This window comes from Polypterus senegalus, chromosome 8 (genome assembly GCF_016835505.1).
Source record: "Polypterus senegalus isolate Bchr_013 chromosome 8, ASM1683550v1, whole genome shotgun sequence".
In the NCBI taxonomy this organism is placed as follows: domain Eukaryota; kingdom Metazoa; phylum Chordata; class Cladistia; order Polypteriformes; family Polypteridae; genus Polypterus; species Polypterus senegalus.
Window position 1 is genome coordinate 178055766 of NC_053161.1, and position 22148 is coordinate 178077913.

A 22148-nucleotide genomic window follows, 5' to 3' on the forward strand; every position below is an offset into this window, starting at 1 on the left:
ATGTATTTGCACCACAGTTACTACAACTAGACTGTGTATTGTATCCTACTGGTCGCATGTACTGGACTGGGAAAACTGCTTCGAGATCGGCAGATCCTGCTTGCGCGTTCAATGACGACGATGCGGCCAGAGGATTGTTTACTCCAGCTTCGTGAATGCTGGCGCTGCAGAGCTCTGTATTTTCAACGTCAACTGCTATGTCAACTGCGCGATTTAATGCGAGGTCGTCGGCCTCCAGCTGTAGTCTGTCCCGAATCCGAGGGTTATTAGTCTTTTCGATCAATAGATCTCGGATCATCTCGTCTTGTAAATTGCACAATCTGCATTGCCCAGCTAAACCGCGAAGGTTTGTGACATACTGCAAGACAGACTCGCCAGGTAACTGTGCATGCTGACGAAAGATGAGTCGCTGCGCGAGTCCGAAAAATGAGCATCTAAATCGGCAACCGCTTCGGTGTAGGTGGTGTTTGAACCGAGTGCAGCGAAGACACGTTCACCTTCTACGCTCAAGCGTGGAGCAGCAGAGCGCGTTTGCGAGCGCCGGAGATCTCCCCGAGGTCCGGCGCCTCCAAATATGTTTCAGAACTTTGTTTCCAAGCCCTCCACGGAGCAAGGGGGTCACCAGACAGGGCAAGAAATGGTACCGGGGGCGGTAGTGAAAAGTCTGCCATCCTCGTTCTCCAAATCGTTGTGTCTTCTACGGAAAACACACACGAGACCAGTTGCTTCTCCGAACTCCAAAAACTCTCCTTACTCACGTTTTCTTACAGTGCGCATCCTCCAATTGTCACAGGAGAAAATCAACAACCAATCCCCTCTGTGTATTTTTGTGACCCTCCCAACATCACAAGGTGAACAAATCATGTTATTGATGGAGTCTCTTGTATTCAGTCTGTTTTTCATGGTAGCGTCTCCCCTTGAAGTACGACAGTGGGTTGTTGGGGTTTGCTTGGAGAGGCATGGATCACGATCACCGGAGCGGCGACCCACACTGCGGTTGTGAAGCATTGCACCTAACGAGCGCCGTGCTCTTTCTGTACTTTTGTCCTTTGAGTTTATTTGATCAGATCTCGTCTGTGTACCAGATAAATGTTTAGTTCCATCTGGCCACTAAACGTTACTGTAATGCAATAGTCAAACATTTCCAGAGACGGACACTTTTTCCGAATCACTCGTTTCATTGGTTCCGATCTCTCGAAGCTCCATCTCCTGCTCTCATTTCTTTCAGTGCGCGTGCCCGGCTTTTCAAACACTGAGCGCAAACAGTCACGTGTGCCTGTGGTGCGTCCTGTGTGACGTCACCAAAGGCGACAGACGCTGAAGCCACGCTGCCGCCCATCACTGGGCAACGCAGGAGACGAGGGGCCGCTGTCGTGTGAAGCGGGTTTAGAAGGAATTCCCGAGAGAGATCGTCAGACAGACAGACAGACAGACGAGGTAAGTGACACTTTATGGTTGTGTGTGTGTGAGTGTTCATTCGCGACAAGCGCAGTTACTGCATGCGACTTGAATGAGAGGCGAGCAGCGCGTTTTTGGCCGTCAGACTTTGCTGGAATGAATCACTTGGTGGCACCCCGCGTGTTTTTGCTGCCTGAGGTTTACTTCATGTTATCGAGACTCGTTTCTTCTTCACATTGCTCAGGCACACTACCGTCTTCTCTTATTATTTCCTTTCCATGTATTCCTTCTGACGTGTCCTTCTTGAACTTCGAGGAGTCGCCCCTTCCGCACACCCAGCGCTTTGATTTCTGCCTTCTTTCTCCTTTCAGCCCGCGGTGTTCGGTTTAAAGACCAGAGAGGAGTTGGTGACCGGCCGGCCGTTTTCTTCTAAATAATAGAATTAAATTCAAGATTCTGCTTCTCACCTACAAAGCCCCCCTCTATCCCACCCGTTTCCTTACACTCCTTGTCGCTCTCTCGGGTCCTCGAGCAGTCATCTCCTTACTGTCCCACACACCAGATGCTCCGCACTGGCAGGCAGGTCCTTCAGTGCTATGGCCCCTCAACTCTGGAACTCTCTTCCTCAGTCTCTCCGAGTTTGCTCCTCTTTCTGCACTTTTAAATCTCAACTGAAAACTTTCCTCTTCTATGAACTTTTGTCATCTGTGTAAATTTTTTTTTACTCTGTATATAAATTGACCTTAGGTTTGTGAAAGGCGCTCAATAAATGTAACATTATTACTAAAAGAGCAGCGAATAATCAATTGGGCTTTACACGTCTGTGTAATAAAAGAGAAAACCAAACTGGAGAAGAGTCGGAGTGGAGACGAGCGCAGAGCGAATACAAATACACGGAGGGAGAGGAAAGTGTTGTGCCTGTCACCGTGTGAGTCCTCTGTTGACTTGACTGTGGAGCAGCAACGTGAATGTTAGCTGACAGAGTTCTTCCATAATTAAAATCCGTGTGTGTGGATTTGTTAAAGTAGCAGGACCTAACATTCCCAGACCGTACTTAATACAATGTAGACAGCAGACATGTACATACAGTCCTTGAATGGAGAATTATATTAATTTATTATTCCAAAAATGAGACTTATGTTGCAATGTAATTCCATAAACTTTCTTCAAACATTTTTCATAATTTCTTTACCATTTGGACCTTTATGGTTACCTACAAACTGAAATGACTTATACGAGTGACAATCAAGCCTCTCATCTCAGTTCATTCATCAGATTCTGCATTAGAACGAGTTTTTCTAATTACAGGGCCCACTTTCAATTTAGCTGCAGCCAAACCAAGAAACTTTAGGCACAAATCCATAAAACATGCAGGCTAAATTTTTTGGGTAGGACTTTGACATGCTGCTTCATTAAACCAAGCTTAACATGAAATGGTGGAGGCAGCACTTTTACTGGATCTTCCAAGGTACGTTTGATGATGATGTTGTTGGCACCAACCTACAGCTTTTTCCCTCTCTCTATAGTTGGCCGTTCCGTCTTAATCCAATGTCAATTCTTGGCTCTGCTGGCCTCACTTGCATGGGAATGCCACCCCAACTTAAAGGCAGAGTGGTGGCTCTGAGGCTAGAGATTTGCACTGGCAATCGGAAGGTTGCTGGTTCGAATCCCGTAAATGCCAAAAAGGGACTCTGCTCTATTGGACCCTTGAGCAATTGCTGAGTGCAATGAGTAGTGAGAAAAGCGCTATATAAATGCAAAGAATTATTATTATTATTAAAGTCCTCACTTCATATTGGTTTAACAAGGAGAACAAGAGAAATCGATAAGTATTAACCTTTCTCAGACTCTTTGTCCATTCTGATCTTTGTTACCACAGGGTCATAAATAAAGTTAGTTTTGCACATTCCAAAGAAATTGCATGAAAGATAAAGATTTAGATCAATAAAAAGTACAAAGTTTAGGTCAATATCTAGCATTCTACACTAACATTAGTTCAAAGATAGAACGTTTTAAATAAAGGTTTCAACTGGAGCAGTTATTATGGCTTCTTTTAAGCATTTAAGTCTGTATTGAGATTTAAGAGTTTAAATAAGTGCCTGGTGGTGCTGAGTTTTATGATTAGTCTGAGGAGTTTAAAGTTAAGGTGGTCCTGAGCGCTGGCTTGTTTAATCAGTGTTGGCTCACGCAGCTCGCAGCACAAGTTCCTATTTTGTGTTTAACTGACATTTCTTCTTCATGAGATTTATTTCTGTAAACCTGCGCCAGCCTACTAAAGAAAGCTTCATGTTTGTCACACAACTAGGTGAAGTGACCCTAAGAGCAGACATTTCAATTTTCAAAATCCTTTATCTACAGGAATTGATTTTGGTGGACATTTTTTTAATGATATTCCACTGAAGACAAATCATTATTTGTGTGACACAAAGCGCCTCCCAGTCCATTGCTTTCTAACTTCAAAGACTGACAGCATTTCAACGTGCATGGATCACAAGATGTTAAAATAACTGCTGCCTACGTATAACTTTACTTATATCTGAGGTTTTCTCTCACTTTTTAAAGACTTGGTGCTGCTCTGAGCATGTGCTTATTATCATCATCGACTGTGGGAAGTACCTGCACACATGCGTTAAATCAAATCACACGTTTTATTTTATATTGGCAGGACTCTGTCCTCAAAACCTCTTAAATACTGCCGTTGGTTTGCGGTTCTTTACGTTCCTAATATTTTGTATCTCTGCATTTCTTCTACAACTCCTTTATACCAACAGCAATATGTCTGTATGGTGCTTCACTGGGACTCCTTTCTTTTTAGTCATTCTGGGGTGTGTGTGTGCTGATTTATTTATTTAAAGAGTATCTATCTATCTGTCTATCTATCTGTCTGTCTGTCTATCTAATCCTGCCAACTACGCCAAATTCTCTCTCTCTCTGTCTAATCCTGCCAACTACGCCAAATTCTCTCTCTCTCTATCTAATCCTGCCAACTATGCCAAATTCTCTCTCTCTCTATCTAATCCTGCCAACTACGCCAAATTCTCTCTCTCTGTCTATCTAATCCTGCCAACTACGCAAAATTCTCTCTCTGTCTATCTAATCCTGCCAACTACGCCAAATTCTCTCTCTCTCTCTGTCTCTCTCTCTGTCTATCTAATCCTGCCAACTACACCAAATTCTCTCTCTCTCTTTCTCTGTCTATCTAATCCTACCAACTACGCCAAATTCTCTCTCTCTCTATCTAATCCTGCCAACTACGCCAAATTCTGCCTCTCTATCTGTGTATCTAATCCTGCCAACCACACCAAATACTATGTCTCTGTCTATCTCTCTAATCCTGCAGACTACACCAAATTATCTATCTGTCTATCTATCTATCTATCTATCTATCTATCTATCTATCTATCTATCTATCTATCTATCTATCTATCTATCTATCTATCTATCTATCTATCTATCTATCTAATCCTGCCATCTACACTAAGTTCTATCTCTGTGTAATCCTGCCAACTACGCCAAATTCTCTCTCTCTGTCTATCTAAGCCTGCCAACTACACCAAATTCTCTCTATCCTTCTCTCTATCTATCTATTGTAAGAGCTGAATTTGAACCCTGGTCCAATGTGCACCTCACATGTGTCTGAGTCTCATATCCTTCTGAGCTTATGCTTAAAGGCTGATGCTTTTATTTTATTATTCACTATGATACATGCATTTAGTTATTTTATAGCAAAAAGAATGTGTTATTTTAAGGTCTAATCATTGTTCTATGGTTATGCCCTAAAAGTTTCCTGTTGATGGGAAGCCTAGGAGACATGTGGTCCAGAACATGAAATCACGCACTTCAAATCCTCCTGGTTGACTGGGTTAATTGTATTAGCCACTGAGTGTAACCAATCAGGTTAAAAGCTTTCTGATTATGTCATGAATTCCTTGGAATTGTGATCTAATCAATGAATTGTATAAATAGAGCGCAGAGGACGCTCTTTTCTTTTGCAACACTTGCTAATAAGATATGCTGTTGCCTCTTTCAAGATTTAGATAAAGAATAATGATTGACGCTTTCTCCTGCCTGTGTTGTATTGCTTGCACCGGGCCATTCCAGTAGGGGGTGTCTGTTCTTTTACCTTATCAATTGCTCAGTCAGTTATTGTTTGTAAAATGCATCCATGAGTATTCTGCAGAAAGTGTGTTAATTGATAGGGCAGTAACCACGCCTGAGTATGAACTGAACCCCCTTCAAAAAATTGACAATTTTATGTTTTGACAAAAAAAATTTGTAATGTGTCATCACATCATACTGCATACAAAATATAACAACACAAAATACAGATTTTAACATTAATTAAACAAAAGTAGCTGGAGCCCTGCTGCCATTTGACTGTCTCGTTCACAGTTGTTGTGTGTATTGCAGAAAATGAACGCTATAACGAGAAGTTTATGTTGTTGAACCAAATGCACTATCAGTTGTCCCCAAAGACACAATAGGGGTGGCTTCTTTCACAGCTGGGGCGCCTTTGTAAATGGAAGGTCATAGAAGATTGGGCTGCCTAGTCTGGTTGGAAGGACAGAAGGGAATTGTTCTCTGTGGACAGATAACAACCGATACACTAAGTGGCAGCATTCAGCAAACGGGGCTCCCCTTGGTGCACCCACACGGCATCCTGGGAGCTGTAGTCCTGTTGAGCAGCCCTCCTGGGGTACTTGGGGACCACAAGGTATATCTGTAGAGGGGGGTCATCTCCTGTTTAAGGAAGTGCTTCCCAGTTTATGACGGTGGGACACCGGGGTCAGACATAAAAGGAGCCGCTTCTCATCTCTCAGAGAGTTGGAAGGAGGGGGACGAGGCTGGTCGAGAAATGGAATGCTGGAATGAGCAGGGGAAGAGAAATGGAGGACTGCTCTGTTGTGAAGAGAGGCCCCGGGACTGGGTGTTGTGCTGTTGTGTCTGGGGTTTGTGGTGCCGCTAAGCCCCCTGTAGGGTATGTAGGCTTCTTAATTGTATATGAACATTCAAATTTAGCTCCAGCAAGTTAGTCTGTGCAGGCTGAGCTCACACCTGTCCCCCCAAAGCAAGCAGCTCGTCATGTTGTTTGCCTTGTAGATATGAGGCAGACTTGGCTGCCCCATCTTTACCTTCTTTCTCCATCTTCACAGTTGTATTATCGGCATATGCTGGATTGTGAACTAGCAGAATGCCCACCCACACCCCCAATGTGTGTATCGTTTTTAAGAGAAGTAACAAAGGCAGCTCCCTGTGGCACTAAACCGTGGTACAGATGATATCTGACAATTTCTACTGGTGTACCATCCGTCATTAGTGCCACTCCATAACCACCTAGTTCAGGCCCAACTAGAAGGACCTAAGGAAGGTAACTCCATGCCAGGCCAGAGGGGGCAGTGCGGTACATTAAACCTTTCTCTTTAATTTCTGCAGAGCAGACACGGGGAAATCGTGCCTGATCCCCCCATGATGTCACTTCCGGTTCTGGTATCCACTGTGTCACTTCCAGTTCCGGGTTCCATGATGCCATTTCCGGTTCCGGGCACGATGACGTCAAATCAGGTTCTGGGCTCCATGATGTCGCTTCCGCCAAACTGGCATACAACCACTTTGTGCGTGAACTCAGTTCTGTCTTGGACTCCATTCTGTATACAACTCTGCTTATAATGTGCCTTTCTGCTGCCAGGATTCAAGTTAACGGGTGGCTGGCTGCCCCAAACCTTTTTTTTTTTTTTTTTCTTTTTCCCCCCATTTGTCAAGGCCGTTCATTTCACAATAGAAAAAATCAAGAGTCAGTAAAACCCTGCAGACCTCCAAACTAACTAAAAAGCTCATGTAACAAGCGTTAACAAGACAACATCTCCGATTGAATTAAGACTCGTCTGGTCACCCCCAACCATCCGGCATCCCCCACAAGCTAATAAATACTTAAAACTTAAGGAAGCAGCAGCCGACATCCAGCACTGCTATAAGTAAAAAGAAAACGCATCCCTCTCTGTGTCATTAAGTTGTGGATGAATTTGGACTTGGGTCTAAGAGTCCCCACTCCAACAACAGTTTATTTCTTGTAAGTCACACAAAGGAACGTCTCAATGGCCTTTAACAGGCTCGGTGTTTGGTCAGCCCCCAGTCATGGCTCCTTAAGAAAACAAGAACTTGTAGGGAAAGTTCATTCAGAGAGAGAGAGAGAGAGACCCCCTTCCAGGTAGGTTGGGTGTGAAAAAGTGGGGCGGAAACAACACACCAAACAGAAGACAAGTAGTCCTCTTCGGGGAGCTTGATGGTCAGTCTGTCATGGCCACCTCAGAAAATACAAGCTTGATTCCTAAAATAGTTGGGACGCTGTGGAAGATGTGAATGAAAGCAGAATGCGATGATTTGCAGATCTCACAAATACAAATTTTATTCATATTAGAACACAGAAAGCGTATCAGACGTTAAAAGTGGGACATTTTACTATTGTATGAAAACTATGAGCTCATTTTGAATTTGATGGCAGCAAAAGTTGGGACGGAGGCAACAAAAGACTGGACAAGTAAGTGGTGCTAAAAAGAAACCGCTGGAGGAACGTACTGTAACTAATGAGGTGAATTGGCAGCAGGTCAGTAACACGATTGGGTATAAAAAGAGCATCTTGGAGAGGCAGAGTCTCACAAGTAAAGATGGGCAGAGGTTCACCAATCTGCAGAAAACTGTGCCTACAGGTTTCACAATAATGTTCCTCAATGTAAAATTGCAAAGTTTTTGAATATCTCATCATCAACAGTACATGATATCATCAAAAGAGTCCAAGAATCTGGAGCAATTGTGCACAAGGGACAAGGACGAAAATCAATACTGGATGCCTGCGATCTTCAGGCGAAACTGCATCACAGACAGTCCTGATTCTGTCATGGAAGTCACTGCCCGGGCTCAGCAACACTTCCAGAAATCATTGCCCTGGCCCAACGTTTTTTTTTGAGATGTGTTGCTGCCATCAAATTTAAAATTACTTTATTCTTTTCTTAAAATGGTACATTTTCTCAGTTTAAACAAAAAGTATGTAATGGACAAGCTTCCTCCTGCCTGGTTTCCATCTCAATGAGGTCCTATAGTTTAAGGATGAGATTTCTTCTTTAATATATCTCCAATTTAATTTCATTGGACCCCTGAGTGAGACCCTTAACCTGCAATTGCTCCATCCAGGCTTTAACATTAATCATATTATGCTCCTAACTTCTCCGTTTTGTAAATTCTATACTCTATAAATATGAGCCTGTAACTTCCTTGCTGACCATTCCATCACAGGCTGCTGTAGTGGAGTGTATCCCTCTTCAAGCATTTGCTGGAGAGAAAATAAAAGACGTAAAGGACAAGCTTCCTCCTGCCTGGTTCCTGCTTCAAAGAGGTTTCTTCTTTAATATATCTCCAATTTAATTTCATTCGGCCCCAGAGTGAGGCCCTTAACCTGCAATTGCTCCGTTCTGGCTATGGCGTTAATCAGGTCCTCCAGCTTGCAAGGAAAACTTGGGGATTGGTGGCAAGATTGGCACTCCAGCCAAAAAAAAAAAATAATCTTGCACTGCTCCAGTGTGGTGGTGAGGTGTCACCCACTGCACGGCTGCACTCGGGTCCCAATCTGGGTGGTACATCATGTGGTGGGTGCTGCAACACTCTGTAAAATCAGCACGTGTTCCCAACCTTTCATTCTGTATATGACTCCGAGTGTTTTAGTCACATTTGGGAAAACTGGTTGGGGGTATTTTAGATGTTCTGGGAACGCGTTCTTATTTTTCCCCAATTGAAGGAATGGAGGGTTCTTCAATCTGAAAACTCACCATCCGGTGTTATGTCAGGGTGCTTCCGTTTCCACAAAACTATTACAGAAATTCAATTCGCGTATTTTAAGTTGAATTAAAAAATTAAAAAAGTTAAACTAATACATCCATCAAATCCACTCACCTTCTTTGCATATTATAGTAATGGCGGTGCATCGATGGATGTCTCCAGGTTAGGTCTATCGGCGATTTACTCCATCAGAAGGGAAGTTTGTTGTTCAAAAGGACAAGATACTTTAATACTTTTACTGGCTAAAGGGGATTATATAAAATGTTCCTAAAATAAATGCACGCAGTGTGTTTGGCTCAGAAGGTAATTGGGTGATTGACAGCTCTCCTCTGATTGGTTTTTGCCAGCCACCAGACAACCCGCTTGCAACAATAGAAGGTAAGTGTCAGCAATTCCACATGTCCTCCTAAGCTACCCAAGATTGAATGTCACCTGCTGTATCTTCTCCTGTGTCGAGCCACGCACTTCCAGCAAAGTTCACTTCCTCTCTTATTTCCTTCTTCCTCGTTTGTGTCCATCCTGAGGCCCTGCTTGCTTAAACAGACCTAAACATCCCCCTGTGACCCCAAGCAGCACTTTATGTTTAATCCAAGGAGTTAATACTGCTGGCCCACAACTGTACAAGATGCTCTTTTGTCAGCCCGTTAGACCTTCACTCCACTGCCAAGTTTGTTTTATACCTGATGATCCTAACATGAAGAATAGTAATTTTCAGCCAATATGCCCTGCACGGACTGTCTTGGTAAAATAATATCTAAACTGGGACAGTGTTCATCCAGCCATCCATCCTCTTCCGCTTATCTGAGATCAGGTCACGGGGGCAGCAGCTTGAGCAGAGATGCCCAGACTTCCCCCTCTCTGGCCACTTCTACAAGCTCTTCTGGGTGAATCATGAGGTGTTCCCAGGCCAGCCAAAAGACATAGTCCCTCCAGCGTGTCCTGGGTCTTCCCCGGGGCCTCCTTCCGGTTAGACATGCCCGGAACACTTCACCAGGGAGGCTTCCAGGAGCCATCCTGATCAGATGCCCAAGCCACCTCATCTGACTCCTATCGATGTGGAGGAGCAGTGGCTCTACTCTGAGTTCCTCCCGGATGACCGAGCTTTTCATCCGGTGTTGTAAAATGAAATTCAAATGTCTTTTGATCTTAACAGTGCAGTTTTGATGATATTCTACCCTCTTCTTTCCACAGAGAGAAAAGCCGCCATTTACTGTGATGTCTAGCTGGATGTGAAAGACGAGACGTGCGAGGCTCACATGAATAAAATGGAGAACGGGACCGTGAATGTCAAAGAGGAGGACTGTGAGTGGGAGCCTGTCCACCCTAAATGGGACAATCTCCTCATTAAGAGTGAGCACTGTGAACAGGGGGCAGTGGACTTTAAAGACGAGCCTGAAGAGGAGTCTGTCCGCATCGAGACAAACAAACATACAAGTGTGGAGAGCGTCGGGGAGGAAGAGGATGGCCTTCATTTGGAGTGTCGAGATGGAGTGGTGACCAGGATAGTCTCTTCTCCGAGCAGACGCTGTACGTCGCAGGAGTCTTCATTACAGTCTGACACAAACAACACCGAGGAAATGTCATCTGCTAGAACTCCGGAAGATCAGCCACCATCTACAAATCAGTCTGGAGAAAGTAAGTGTAACGTAATAAAATATGTGTAAGTTTTAGAATTTGGGCCTGAAAGGGGCGATCTACTGCTTTTTATGAGAAACGTTAGGAAATTGCTGCATTTCATTGTGTCAATATAGCTTGAGAGATAATCTACATTAACGTTGTAAGGTTTAGCAATCTGTTGTTCTTACATTTTAGTCATAAATTTATACAAACACTCTAAACCTGTGCTTGGGAAAGAGTGCAGTATGGTTGCAAGAAAATAAGCTGGTGAATCCTTTGGAATTTCCTGGATTTCCTCTTAACAATGTGGCCTGATTTTCTACGGAGTCCCAAAAGCATTCAAACACACTTGTCATAATAATAGAACTTCCACTACCGCTGTCCTGTCAGATTTGTCGAGAACATGTTGTAGTCCCTTTAAGATAGCAAGCTGGACAAGCAAAGCATCCCCAAAACGTGTGATGCTCCATCAACCACCATGGGGCCATTTCCTGTTACCAGCTCGAGGAAGACCGTCCTGATGGTGGTGATTGATTATTTTTCAAAGTGGGTGGAGCTGTTTGCATTAACGGATGCTAAAACTAACAAGATATGCTCCACCCTGAAGAACGAAATCTTCACCTGCTGGGGGGTGCCGAAGAACATCGTCTCAGACCGGGGTCCGCAGTTCATGAGCTCTGTATTAGATGAACTTTATACAGCCTGGGGAGTGAAGAAAAACCTGACAACAGCTTACCATCCCCAGGCCAACATGACAGAGCGAGTGAACCGAACCCTGAAGAACATGATCGCCTCCTATGTGGGTGAACGCCATCAGGATTGGGATAAATGGCTCCCCGAGCTCCGGTTTGCCCTGAACACCGCTGTGCATGAAGCCGCAGGTGAGACGCCTGCTTTGGTTGCGCTGGGCAGACAGCTAAAGGGCCCGATTGATGGACTCCTTCCCAGAGCCCCTAGTCCAGAAACCACCAGCTACAATAATTTAATTAAAATGGAGGAATTACGGCGGAGAATCCAACAGAGGTTGGTGAGTTCGACATCCAGACATGCCAAGTTATATAATGCCCGGCGTAAGGAAGCGCACTTTCAGCCGGGTGATTTGGTCTGGATTAGAGCTCACCATCTCTCGGATGCCAGCAAAAGGTTCTCCACCAAGCTAGCGCCTAAATGGTTAGGTCCAGCCAAGATCATCTCGCAAACAGGTCCTGTTAATTTCCGGGTTCAAAGGGGTATCGGCACTGACTCCAAGCTAGACACAATCCATGTGGCCAATCTCAAGCCGTACTTCGGCCCTCCCTTGTCCAAGGTTGGGTTTTGGGGATGTAGCGGGGCCGCATAGTTAGTGTTAAATGTCAGCTCTGAGTGCGTCTCGTTTCATTGTCCCGTTTGCTGTTTGTATGTGTAGCAGTTAATGCCGTCCCCGTAAAGGAGGACAGATGATGGAAGGAGACCACGGCCGCAAACCTGGAAAACACCTGTTCTTAATTAATCAGTCACAGCCGTCACAGACTATTTAAGTAATCAGGAGAGAGAGAGAAGAGAGAACGAAGGATGAAGGAAGGAGAAAGAAGACCATTTTCTTTCAACCACGTTTCAACTTGCTTGCTGTTTTTTCACATCGCGCCTTTTCACCAGTTTGCTTTTCATTTTGCCGGACTGTCTTTCAACCTCCATCTGCTGAGACCCCGGGGTCGATTCACCTTCCACCATACGCCGAGGAATCACAGTGAGGTTGCTGCAATCGCTGGGAAAATCAAACAACGCATTTACCGCTAGTTCAGTCATCCTTATTCAGGACATTTTTATAATCGGACTCAAGTTCACAATCATTCAGTTCATCAGTCATTTTGTTATTTGTGTTGTGTGTTATATGTTACAGGGGCAAGGGAGGGTTTTTGTTGTATTTATATTTGGTGGTGTCTTATTGTTGCTGGGGTGGAGGGATATTTATATTTATATCTGTTTTCTGTTTTTTGCATGTATTGTTTCATTTAATACACTTAATCCATTTAATTTTACATCCTGCTTTTATGTACAGTGGAACCTCGGTTTGCGAGCATAATTCGTTCCGGAAACGTGCTCGCAGTCCAAAGCACTCGTATATCAAAGCGAATTTCCCCATAAGAAATAATGGAAACTCAGATGATTCGTTACACAACCCAAAACTATTCATATAAAAATTATTAATACAAAATATAAAGTAAAATACATAATACAAATTAACCTACACTTTACCTTTATAAAGAATCATGGCTGGTGTGAGTTTCTAAACTCATGTGGGATTCCACCCAATGGGACAACACGCTGAAGAGCATCCCAAAGCAATCACAGTCTCCCAGCGCTGTAGCAGTTCGCCGTATAAGCGCATCCAAAAAGATCGCAGACATGCTATAAGCGCCTGTCGTCAATGGGTCATACAAAGAACATTATAAAGATCCCGGTACAATAAATAACAGCGCTGTTGCTGTTGCAAGCTGAATAAAGCTGGTGTTAAAGTACTGAGACTCAGCTTCATGTTTTGGGGAGCAAGATGGGGACTCGCACTTCACAGCGCACACACACACACAGTCTCAATGCTGTAGTAAACAGATGTTGACTATGAGTGAGGCACACAGACTCAGACCGAGAATAGGAGACGATTGCCAGAGAGAGACGCGCTGGGCGAGCGAGCAAGCGAGATAAGGAGAGAGAGAGACACGCTGGACGAGCGAGCAAGCGAGATAAGGAGAGAGAGAGACGCGCTGGGTGAGCGAGCGACATAAGGAGAGAGAGAGAGCTGGGCGGCGAGAGAGAGAGAGCGCTGGCGGCGAGATGAGAGAGAGACGCGCTGGGCGAGCGAGATGAGAGAGAGATGCGCTGGGCAAGCGAGATGAGAGAGAGAGAGAGAGACGCGCTGGGCGAGCGAGCGAGATAAGGAGAGAGAGAAGAACCATCAGCTCAGTTGTGATCACATAATGCTCAGTAGGCAGTGTATCCATACTACTCGTATTGCAAGACATCACTCGTTTATCAAGTCAAAATTTATTAAAAATTTTTGCTCGTCTTGCAAAACACTCGTTACTCGTAAACCGAGATTCCACTGTACTTGCATTTACACCGTCGATTGTGGGGAAAAGTTTAATTGGTTAGAAGTACGGCTTGATAGGTAGATTATTTCTCAGTAAATTATCCAGGCCATAGGTTTTGGAGGTGTAGCTGCCAGCTGGGTAAAGGGGTCGGCCATTTCAAGGTTTAGGAAGTGATGTGCTATGCGTTCTTTTTTTTTTTTTTTTTTTGCTTATTCAGCCAAAGAGTTTTTGTCTTATTCATATACAAACATTAACATTATATAAAGTTATTGTCTGTTATACCTGCATTTTTATCAGTATTTAATTAATATTGTTTTTATTAGTATGCTACTGCTGGAGTATGTGAATTTCCCCTTGGGATTAATAAAGTATCTAATCTATCTAATCTATCAATCATTAGTGCATAGTCTATGGGAGGCTCCTATAACCCCCATAAATTGAAGTGAATTGGTATATTCTAATTATTTCCAGCCTCTCTGACTAAACATCTTTATTCTCAGGTAGTGATCAGCCTGGCCAGGTGTAATGCGTGGAGGGCACACAGTTTTAAACCGGGCCTTAACGTGCCCAATAGAATAAAAGAAATATGCTCTCTTGAAAGTGCAGAGCCATACATTTAGAGCGTACTAAAGGTGAAGTAAAGCTTCTTTAAGTATAGAAACAACTAAAGTTTAACAAGAAAAGGCTAAGTTTAGAGAAGAAACATCTTTTTTTTTTTTTTTTGGCCTTTTATTCTAGATACTTTATTAATTCCCAAGGGGAAATTCACATACTCCAGCAGCAGCACACTGATAAAAACAATATTAAGAGCAATAAAAGCACAGTGCAAATTAAAAAAATGCAAGATGGAGAGTGTGAGGCAGGTATAACAGTCAATATCTTTGTATAATGTTAACGTTTATCCCCCCAGATGGAATTGAAGAGTCGCATAGTGTGGGGTCTCCTCAGTGTGTCAGTGGAGCAGGACGGTGACAGCAGTCTGTCACTGAAGCTGCTCCTCTGTCTGGAGATGATCCTGTTCAGTGGATGTAGTGGATTCTTTATGATTGACAGGAGTCTGCTCAGCGCCCGTCGCTCTGCCACAGATGTCAAACTGTCCAGCTCCGTGCCTACAATAGAGCCTGCCTTCCTCACCAGTTTGTCTAGGCATGAGGCGGCGTCTTTATGCTGTCTCCCCAGCACACCACCGCGTAGAAGAGGGCACTCGCCACAACCGTCTGATAGAACATCTGCAGCATCTTATTGCAGATGTTGAAGGATGCCAGCCTTCTAAGGAAGTATAGTCGGCTCTGTCCTCTCTTGCACAGAGTGTCAGTATTGGCAGTCCAGTCCAATTTATCATCTAGCTGCACTCCCAGATATTTATAGGTCTGCACCCTCTGCACAGTCACCTCTGATGATCACAGGGTCCATGAGGGGCCTGGGCCTCCTAAAATCCACCACCAGCTCCTTGGTTTTGCTGGTGTTCAGGTGTAAGTGGTTTGAGTCGCACCATTTAACAAAGTCCTTGATTAGGTTCCTATACTCCTCCTCCTGCCCACTCCTGATGCAGCCCACGATAGCAGTGTCGTCAGTGAACTTTTACACGTGGCAGGACTCCGAATTGTATTGGAAGTCTGATGTATGTTGGCTGAACAGGAGCAGAGAAAGTACAGTCCCCTGTGGCGCTCCTGTGTTGCTGACCACAATGTCAGACCTGCAGTTCCCAAGACACACATACTGAGGTCTGTCTGTAAGATAGTCCTCGATCCATGCCACCAGGTGTGAATCTACTCCCATCTCTATCAGCTTGTCCCTAAGGAGCAGAGGTTGGATGGTGTTGAAGGCGCTAGAGAAGTCCAGAAACATAATTCTTACAGCACCACTGCCTCTGTCCAGGTGGGAGAGGGGTCGGTGTAGCATACAGATGAAGCTCCCACCTTCTCCTGGTATGCGAACTGCAGAGGGTCGAGGGCATGGCGGACCTGTGGCCTCAGGTGGTGAAGCAGCAGCTGCTCTATGGTCTTCATCACATGTGATGTCAGAGTGACAGGCCGGAAGTCATTCAGCTCACTAAGGCGTAATACCTTTGGGACTGGGGTGATGTAAGATGTTTTCCAAAGCCTCGGGACTCTCCTCTGTTCTAGGCTCAGGTTGAAGATGCACTGTAGAGGACTCCCCAGGTCCAATGCACAGGCCTTCAGCAGTCGTGGCGATACTCCATCTGGACCCCCTGCTTTGCTGGCACAAAGTCTCCTCAGCTCTCTGCTTACCTGGGATGCTGTAATTGTGGGTGGGGGGGAAACTCTCTTCTATGCTGGTATCAACAGAAGGATGGGTGGAGGTGCAGTACTCCGAGGTGAGAGTGGGTTAGGTGGTCAAACCTGTTAAAAAAGTTGTTCATTCGGTTTGCTCTCTCCACGTCTCTCTCGATGGTGGCACCCCACTTTGAGCTTCAGCCAGTGATGATCTTCATGCCATCCCACACTTCCTTCATGCTGTTATTCTGCAATTTCTACTCCAGCTTTCTCCTGTACTGCTCTTTCGTTGCTCTGAGCTGGACTCGGAGTTCCTTCTGCACATGCTTGAGCTCATGCTGATCACCACCTTTAAAAGCCATTTTCTTCTGGTTCAAAAGGCCCTTGATGTCACTTGTAATCCATGGCTTGTTGTTAGCATAGCAGCGTACTGTTCTTACTGGAACTACAATGTCCATACAGAAGTTGATGTAGTCAGTAGTGCAGTCAACAACCTCCTCAATGTTCTCACTATATGATCCCTGCAGGATATCCCAGTCTGTAGTCTCTCAGAGCCTGCTGTGCCTCAGGGGACCACTTCCTGAATGAGCGTGTGGTTGTAGGTAGCGCCCTCACTCTTGGTTTGTAGTGAGGCTGAAGCAGAACCAGGTTATGATCTGCTTTCCCAAGCGTAGGCAGCGGGGTGGCGCTGTATGCGTCTTTAACGTTTGCATACAGTAGGTCAGTACTCCTATTTCCCCGAGTGTTACAGTCCACATACTGGAAGAAGGCAGGTAATGTTTTGTCCAGCATTACATGGTTAAAATCTCCAGCGATTAGCACAAGCACCTTGGGGTGCTGTGTTTGTAACTTAGCGAGTGACATCATCCATTCTGCAGTTGCTATCTCCACGTCTGCCCGAGTAGGGATGTAAACAATAACAACAATGACATGTCCAAACTCTCTTGGCAAGTAATAGGGACGCTGACTTACGACCAACAGTTCGATGTCCCTGCAGTAAGTGGAGATTTTGACGTTAACCTAGAGTCCAGAGTTGCACCATCTTGTATTGACATAGAGAGTGAATCCTCCTCCACTTCCCGCAGGTACTTGCGTCTCTGTCCGCTCTAACTGTGCTAAACCCGGATAGCTATACGTTAGCATCTGAGATGTTAGTTGTTAGCCACGTTTCACAAAAACACAACAAACTGCATTCTCTGTAGGTCCTTACATTTTTCACCAGCGCGGCCAGTTTGTTGATCTTATTTGGTAGTGAGTTAACATTTCCCAGGATCACGGAAGGCATTGAAGGCTTGTATCGCCACTTTCTCACAAGACGCTTGGCTTTTATCTTAGCACCGGCTCTGCTGCCACAATACGACCTGCTTACCTTGTCAGATAAATAGGGAACTACACCGACACGGGCCTTTGTTCTCAGCGCTTGAAGTTGACTACTTGAATAGACGAGTCTCGGCGTGTAAAAATCCACATCCAGGGAACGAGTCCACATAAAAGAAAGTGGTAGGAGTGATCAGTAAAATAGAGAAAAAGGTAGAAATATAAAGTCGTACACGGAGCTGCTGGAAAGGCTGCTACTCACGGCGCCTGATGACTGACACTTCTATGTGTGTAACAACCTTTTTTCTTTATTCTTGTGTGGACTGTCTGCTTTGAATTTACACTTAAAGATGAACTTTTGGAATGAGAGATTTCTTTCTGCACACGTTTGATCCATGGTGGATCCTGCCTTACTCCGCGCAGCTACATGTTATATGACTAACTTTGTTTTCTAGTACTGACTTTCTTTTAAAATTTTACATTTGGCTAATCTGCGAGTGATACATTTTTTCATGGCATTTCAGGGTCGACCTATCCACTAATATATATGGTACATTGTGCAAAGTACGTTTAGTGGAAGTGGGCTTATTAAGAATAAATTTGACTTAAACTGAATAAACAGAGCCAGCTTTAATCTTGACCTTTTGTTTCTTATGAGTTTCTGTTCTGCAGTTTTTGCGGGTCAGAAACCTCCTATACATGTTTTAGGATTTTTCTAATTGTCCCCTTCTTATCTGGGATTTGAATTTCATGTGTGAACAAAAAACCAGGGAGATCTCCAAGGTGGCTGAATCTGCCATTTCCAGGAGTTTCAGAGGTGGTGAGGAATGTGGTTGTGCACCGTAAGAATTCCCGGCTATGTCAGCAGGTAATGAAATGCTTACTCCCCATCATCTCTTTTTCAATAAGTTACAATGGCGTCTTCCAGATGTTCTCCACTGTTGAAAAATGATACATGAAAATTTCAACTAGTTGGCAAATTTCTACCACTGTGACATTTTCATATTCTGCACACCCTTGTATTGTGATGAGCAGACTTGATTAAATTTTCTTGTATGTGTTCCTGATAGATAAATGGCCACATATAAATCATTTTTAGGAATTTTGGTACCTGAAGATTTCTGACTATGTTATCAGTAGCTGGTGTGTTCCAAAGTTAACCAGTCCTGATGTCACAGCAGCCTTTTAATTTTTTTCCGGACCATTTCAGTTCTTATAGGTCTGTCCACTAATACACCACCATTTATCTGTTTTGCTTTGGGGGTTGAATAAGCCATTTTGATATTTGTATAGAAAATGTGACCAATCATTTTGTCCGTCAAACGTGATCTCTTTACTCTTTCAACTTCTTGGCTCATGTGGTTGAGTAATTAATTATCATGTTGAGTGTTTTTTTCCATGTGTAACTTAATAATAGTTTATGCTTTTAAAGTTTTCTTAATTTCAACCATCTTACTTAATGCTGCTACTTAATGGGAATAGCAGAACAGTGATTTGAAAATAACTTTCTCCTTTTTTTTTTTATACCTCATTCAGGAGACAAACCCCATTGCTGTTCTGAATGTGGCAAACGATTCTATCACAGGAGTCATCTTCAGAACCACATGACAGTTCACACTGGAGAGAAGCCGTATTGCTGTTCTGAATGTGGAAAACAATTCCCGCGACTCACCAGCCTTCACAGACACACAAAAATTCACACAGGAGAGAAGCCGTATTCCTGTTCTGAATGTGGGAGACAGTTTTCCCAGAAAGTCACTCTTTTGTGCCACCAAAAAGTTCATACAGGAGAGAAGCCATATTGCTGTTCCGAATGTGGGAAGCAGTTTTCACAAAATGCCAGTCTTTTCAGCCACAAAAGAACTCATATGGAAGAGAGACCATTTTGCTGTTCTGACTGTGGCAAACAATTTTATGACAAGGGTACTCTTCGAAAACACACTAGAATGCACACTGGAGAGAAGCCATATCGCTGTTTGGAGTGTGGCAAAGGATTCTCACGCACCAATAGTCTTAAGTGCCACATCAGGATCCACACTGGAGAGAAGCCATATTGTTGTTCAGAATGTGGCAAACAATTCACGAAAAGGAGCAGCATTTGGAGACACACCAAAATTCACACACGAGAGAAGCTGCACTGCTGTTCTGAATGTGGTAAAGAGTTTTTAGAAAAAAGCCACCTTCAGAGGCACAAAGAAATTCACGTGGGAGAGAAGCCATACTGCTGTTCCGAATGTGGTAGAACGTTTTTGAAAATGAGCTATCTTGAGACGCACAAGAGCATTCACACAGGAGAGAACCCCTATTGCTGTTCTGAGTGTGGGAAACGATTTTCACGTATGCATAGCCTTAAGAGACACAGTATGATTCACACGGGAGAAAGAAGAAAGAGCGGAGAGAAGGAAAAATGAAGACCCACCCTGTGGAGGGAGTTGGTACTCATAAAAAGCCTACATGGAAGGGGGAAGAACACCTAAGGTCCTAGCCAGAATATGAGCGAATCTGCAGTTTTGCTTATTATTGACTTTACCTTCGCAATGGCGAGCAATAAACTCAAAACTCTAACAGAAGCACAAAATCTGTAAAATGAAACACAAAACAATGGTGCAAAAGAGACAATTTAAGGATGATCCAAAAAGGTCCTAGAAAATGTTAAGTGGGGACACCCTGAAAGTAACTGTCTACCAGCGGACTACTAGGAACACACACAGGTACTCGAGAGTGATTGTGAGAGCAGCGATGAAGAAAGCACAGGATCCTAATGTAGTCAAAGATTGTAATGGAAATCATCGAAGTACCTGAGCCATCATGGAGTGAGGGAACAGCAAAGTCAGATCTGCAGCGAATTGGAAGGCACCTATTGCAGATGCTGTGCCAAACATATTAGTAATGCACCTATCATCTCTGCAGCAGGAAATGGCGGACTGTACAAATATTGTAATGCAGTAACCAGAGACAACACCACAGTGGCTTAGTGCAGGAAGAACCTTCCTGTTCTCAAAATCGGGACAAACCAGCATCCTTGAAAGCTACTGCCCAGTAACTCTCCTCTCTACCATACATATGCAAATTTTCCACAGCAGTCGAAGATGGAGCCCAATAATTTAATGCCAATAAAACTGAAAGGACTAAAAAACATCATGTGGAACAAAACAAACAAAACTTCTGGTAAGCAAACTAATCAGAGTGCTGCACAAAAGGCAAAACCCTCAAAGGTCCAGACTGTACAAAATCTACACATTTGTGATGAATCTCATGTCAACCACCATGCGCCACTGACAAACAACCCTGCAGCTTCAGTTTGACAGAGGACGGGTCACAATCTCAAATAGAGAAATAAAAGGAGGAAAACTTCAAGGGGACTCATTCCAGATCGCTTGCATCAAAATCTGAGTTCGATAAGTCAGAGTCCGATTCAGCAATAATAAATGCAAAAAAAAAACAGAAAATAAAGCATACTGAGAATTCTGTCTTGCACATTTGCTTCACTCTCTCGCCCGATGTCGATGCCATTCTAGATGACGTTTATTCTGTACTACTTGCGCACATCAAGTCTAACAATCCTCCTAGCAAAGAGGGCCTACCTATAATCCATCCATCCATTATCCAACCGCCTATATCCTAACACAGGGTCACGGGGATCTGCTGGAGCCAATCCCAGCCAACACAGGGCGCAAGGCAGGAAACAAACCCCCGGGCAGGGCGCACACCCACACACCAAGGGACAATTTAGGATCGCCAATGCACCTTACCTGCATGTCTTTGGACTTGTAATGTAACAGTGAATTCTGTTGACGTTTACAGTCGATTGTTGCCCTCTGCCCCTGGATGTCGACATCCGCCATTAAAGAGTTCAACAACTTTTGAGTGAGGGGAATATGATCGGAAAATGAGATACTGTGAAGGCAGCAATGAAGAGAGCGCAGGATTCTGATGTAGTCAGACAGTGAAACATTGTAACGAAAATCAAAGTTTCATACATTAAATTATATACTAAACACGCTGGCAGTTCATTGCAGTAAATCATTGACCTGTTGAAAGCACAAAGCGTGACAACACAGTAAAAATACATCATTAAAATAATAAGACAGCATCATTTAGTGAACACCTTGTTTTTGGTTAATAATTTAGTAAGAGAATCGTGTGCCTCCTTCATGGGTGATGAATCAGTTTGAGTCAAGTGAATGATAATTGTGTGTTTTGCTTGTGAGTAATTATGCAGTTTAAAAATAATAATAATAATAGATCTATTTATATAGCACCTTTCGATTTAAGAATCCGTTGAATGATAATCATGTGTTTGGTTTGTGGATAATGATTCAGTTCAATGATCAAATAAAAGAGATACGTGTGCCTCGTTCTTGGGTAATGATTTAGTTTGCAAATCAAATAAATGAGAACCGCACGCCTTATTCATGGGTAATGTATCAGCTCGACCTCGATTACATCAGACACTGAACCACTAATAACAAGAACGACAATTAGACATCATGAAGGTTTGGGGCAGCCACCCGTATAATGTGCCTTGGCTGCAAAAAGGTATTTTTAACGGCAGAGTCATTCACAAGACTCCAAAACAGAACTGTCGTAATTAATTAAGATGGTGGCTTTAAAGGCCAGTGTAGGAAGTGATGTCATCAGGGCTGGAAGTGGAAGTGACGTCATCAGACACGGTGACTTATTC

General features: G+C 43.8%; 1 protein-coding gene across 1 annotated transcript; it reads left to right on the plus strand.

Annotated features, from left to right (window-relative positions):
- The first annotated feature begins 1283 nt into the window (after positions 1 to 1283).
- Positions 1284 to 20932, plus strand: LOC120534508 (zinc finger protein 501-like). The gene is made up of 3 exons (XM_039762111.1): positions 1284 to 1437; positions 10417 to 10860; positions 19001 to 20932. Exons 2-3 carry the CDS (start codon positions 10482 to 10484, stop codon positions 19873 to 19875), a joined length of 1254 nt encoding a protein of 417 aa, XP_039618045.1. The 5' UTR covers positions 1284 to 1437; positions 10417 to 10481; the 3' UTR covers positions 19876 to 20932.
- Positions 20933 to 22148: the final 1216 nt, after the last annotated feature.

What these genes read in the sequence shown, in the direction of transcription:
- LOC120534508 (XM_039762111.1), top strand. Translation starts at nt 10,482, where the DNA reads ATGAATAAAATGGAGAACGGGACCGTGAATGTCAAAGAGGAGGACTGT. An exon ending in TACAAATCAGTCTGGAGAAA is followed by an intron (nt 10,861 to 19,000) that starts GTAAGTGTAACG and finishes TACCTCATTCAG; the next exon opens with GAGACAAACCCCATTGCTGT.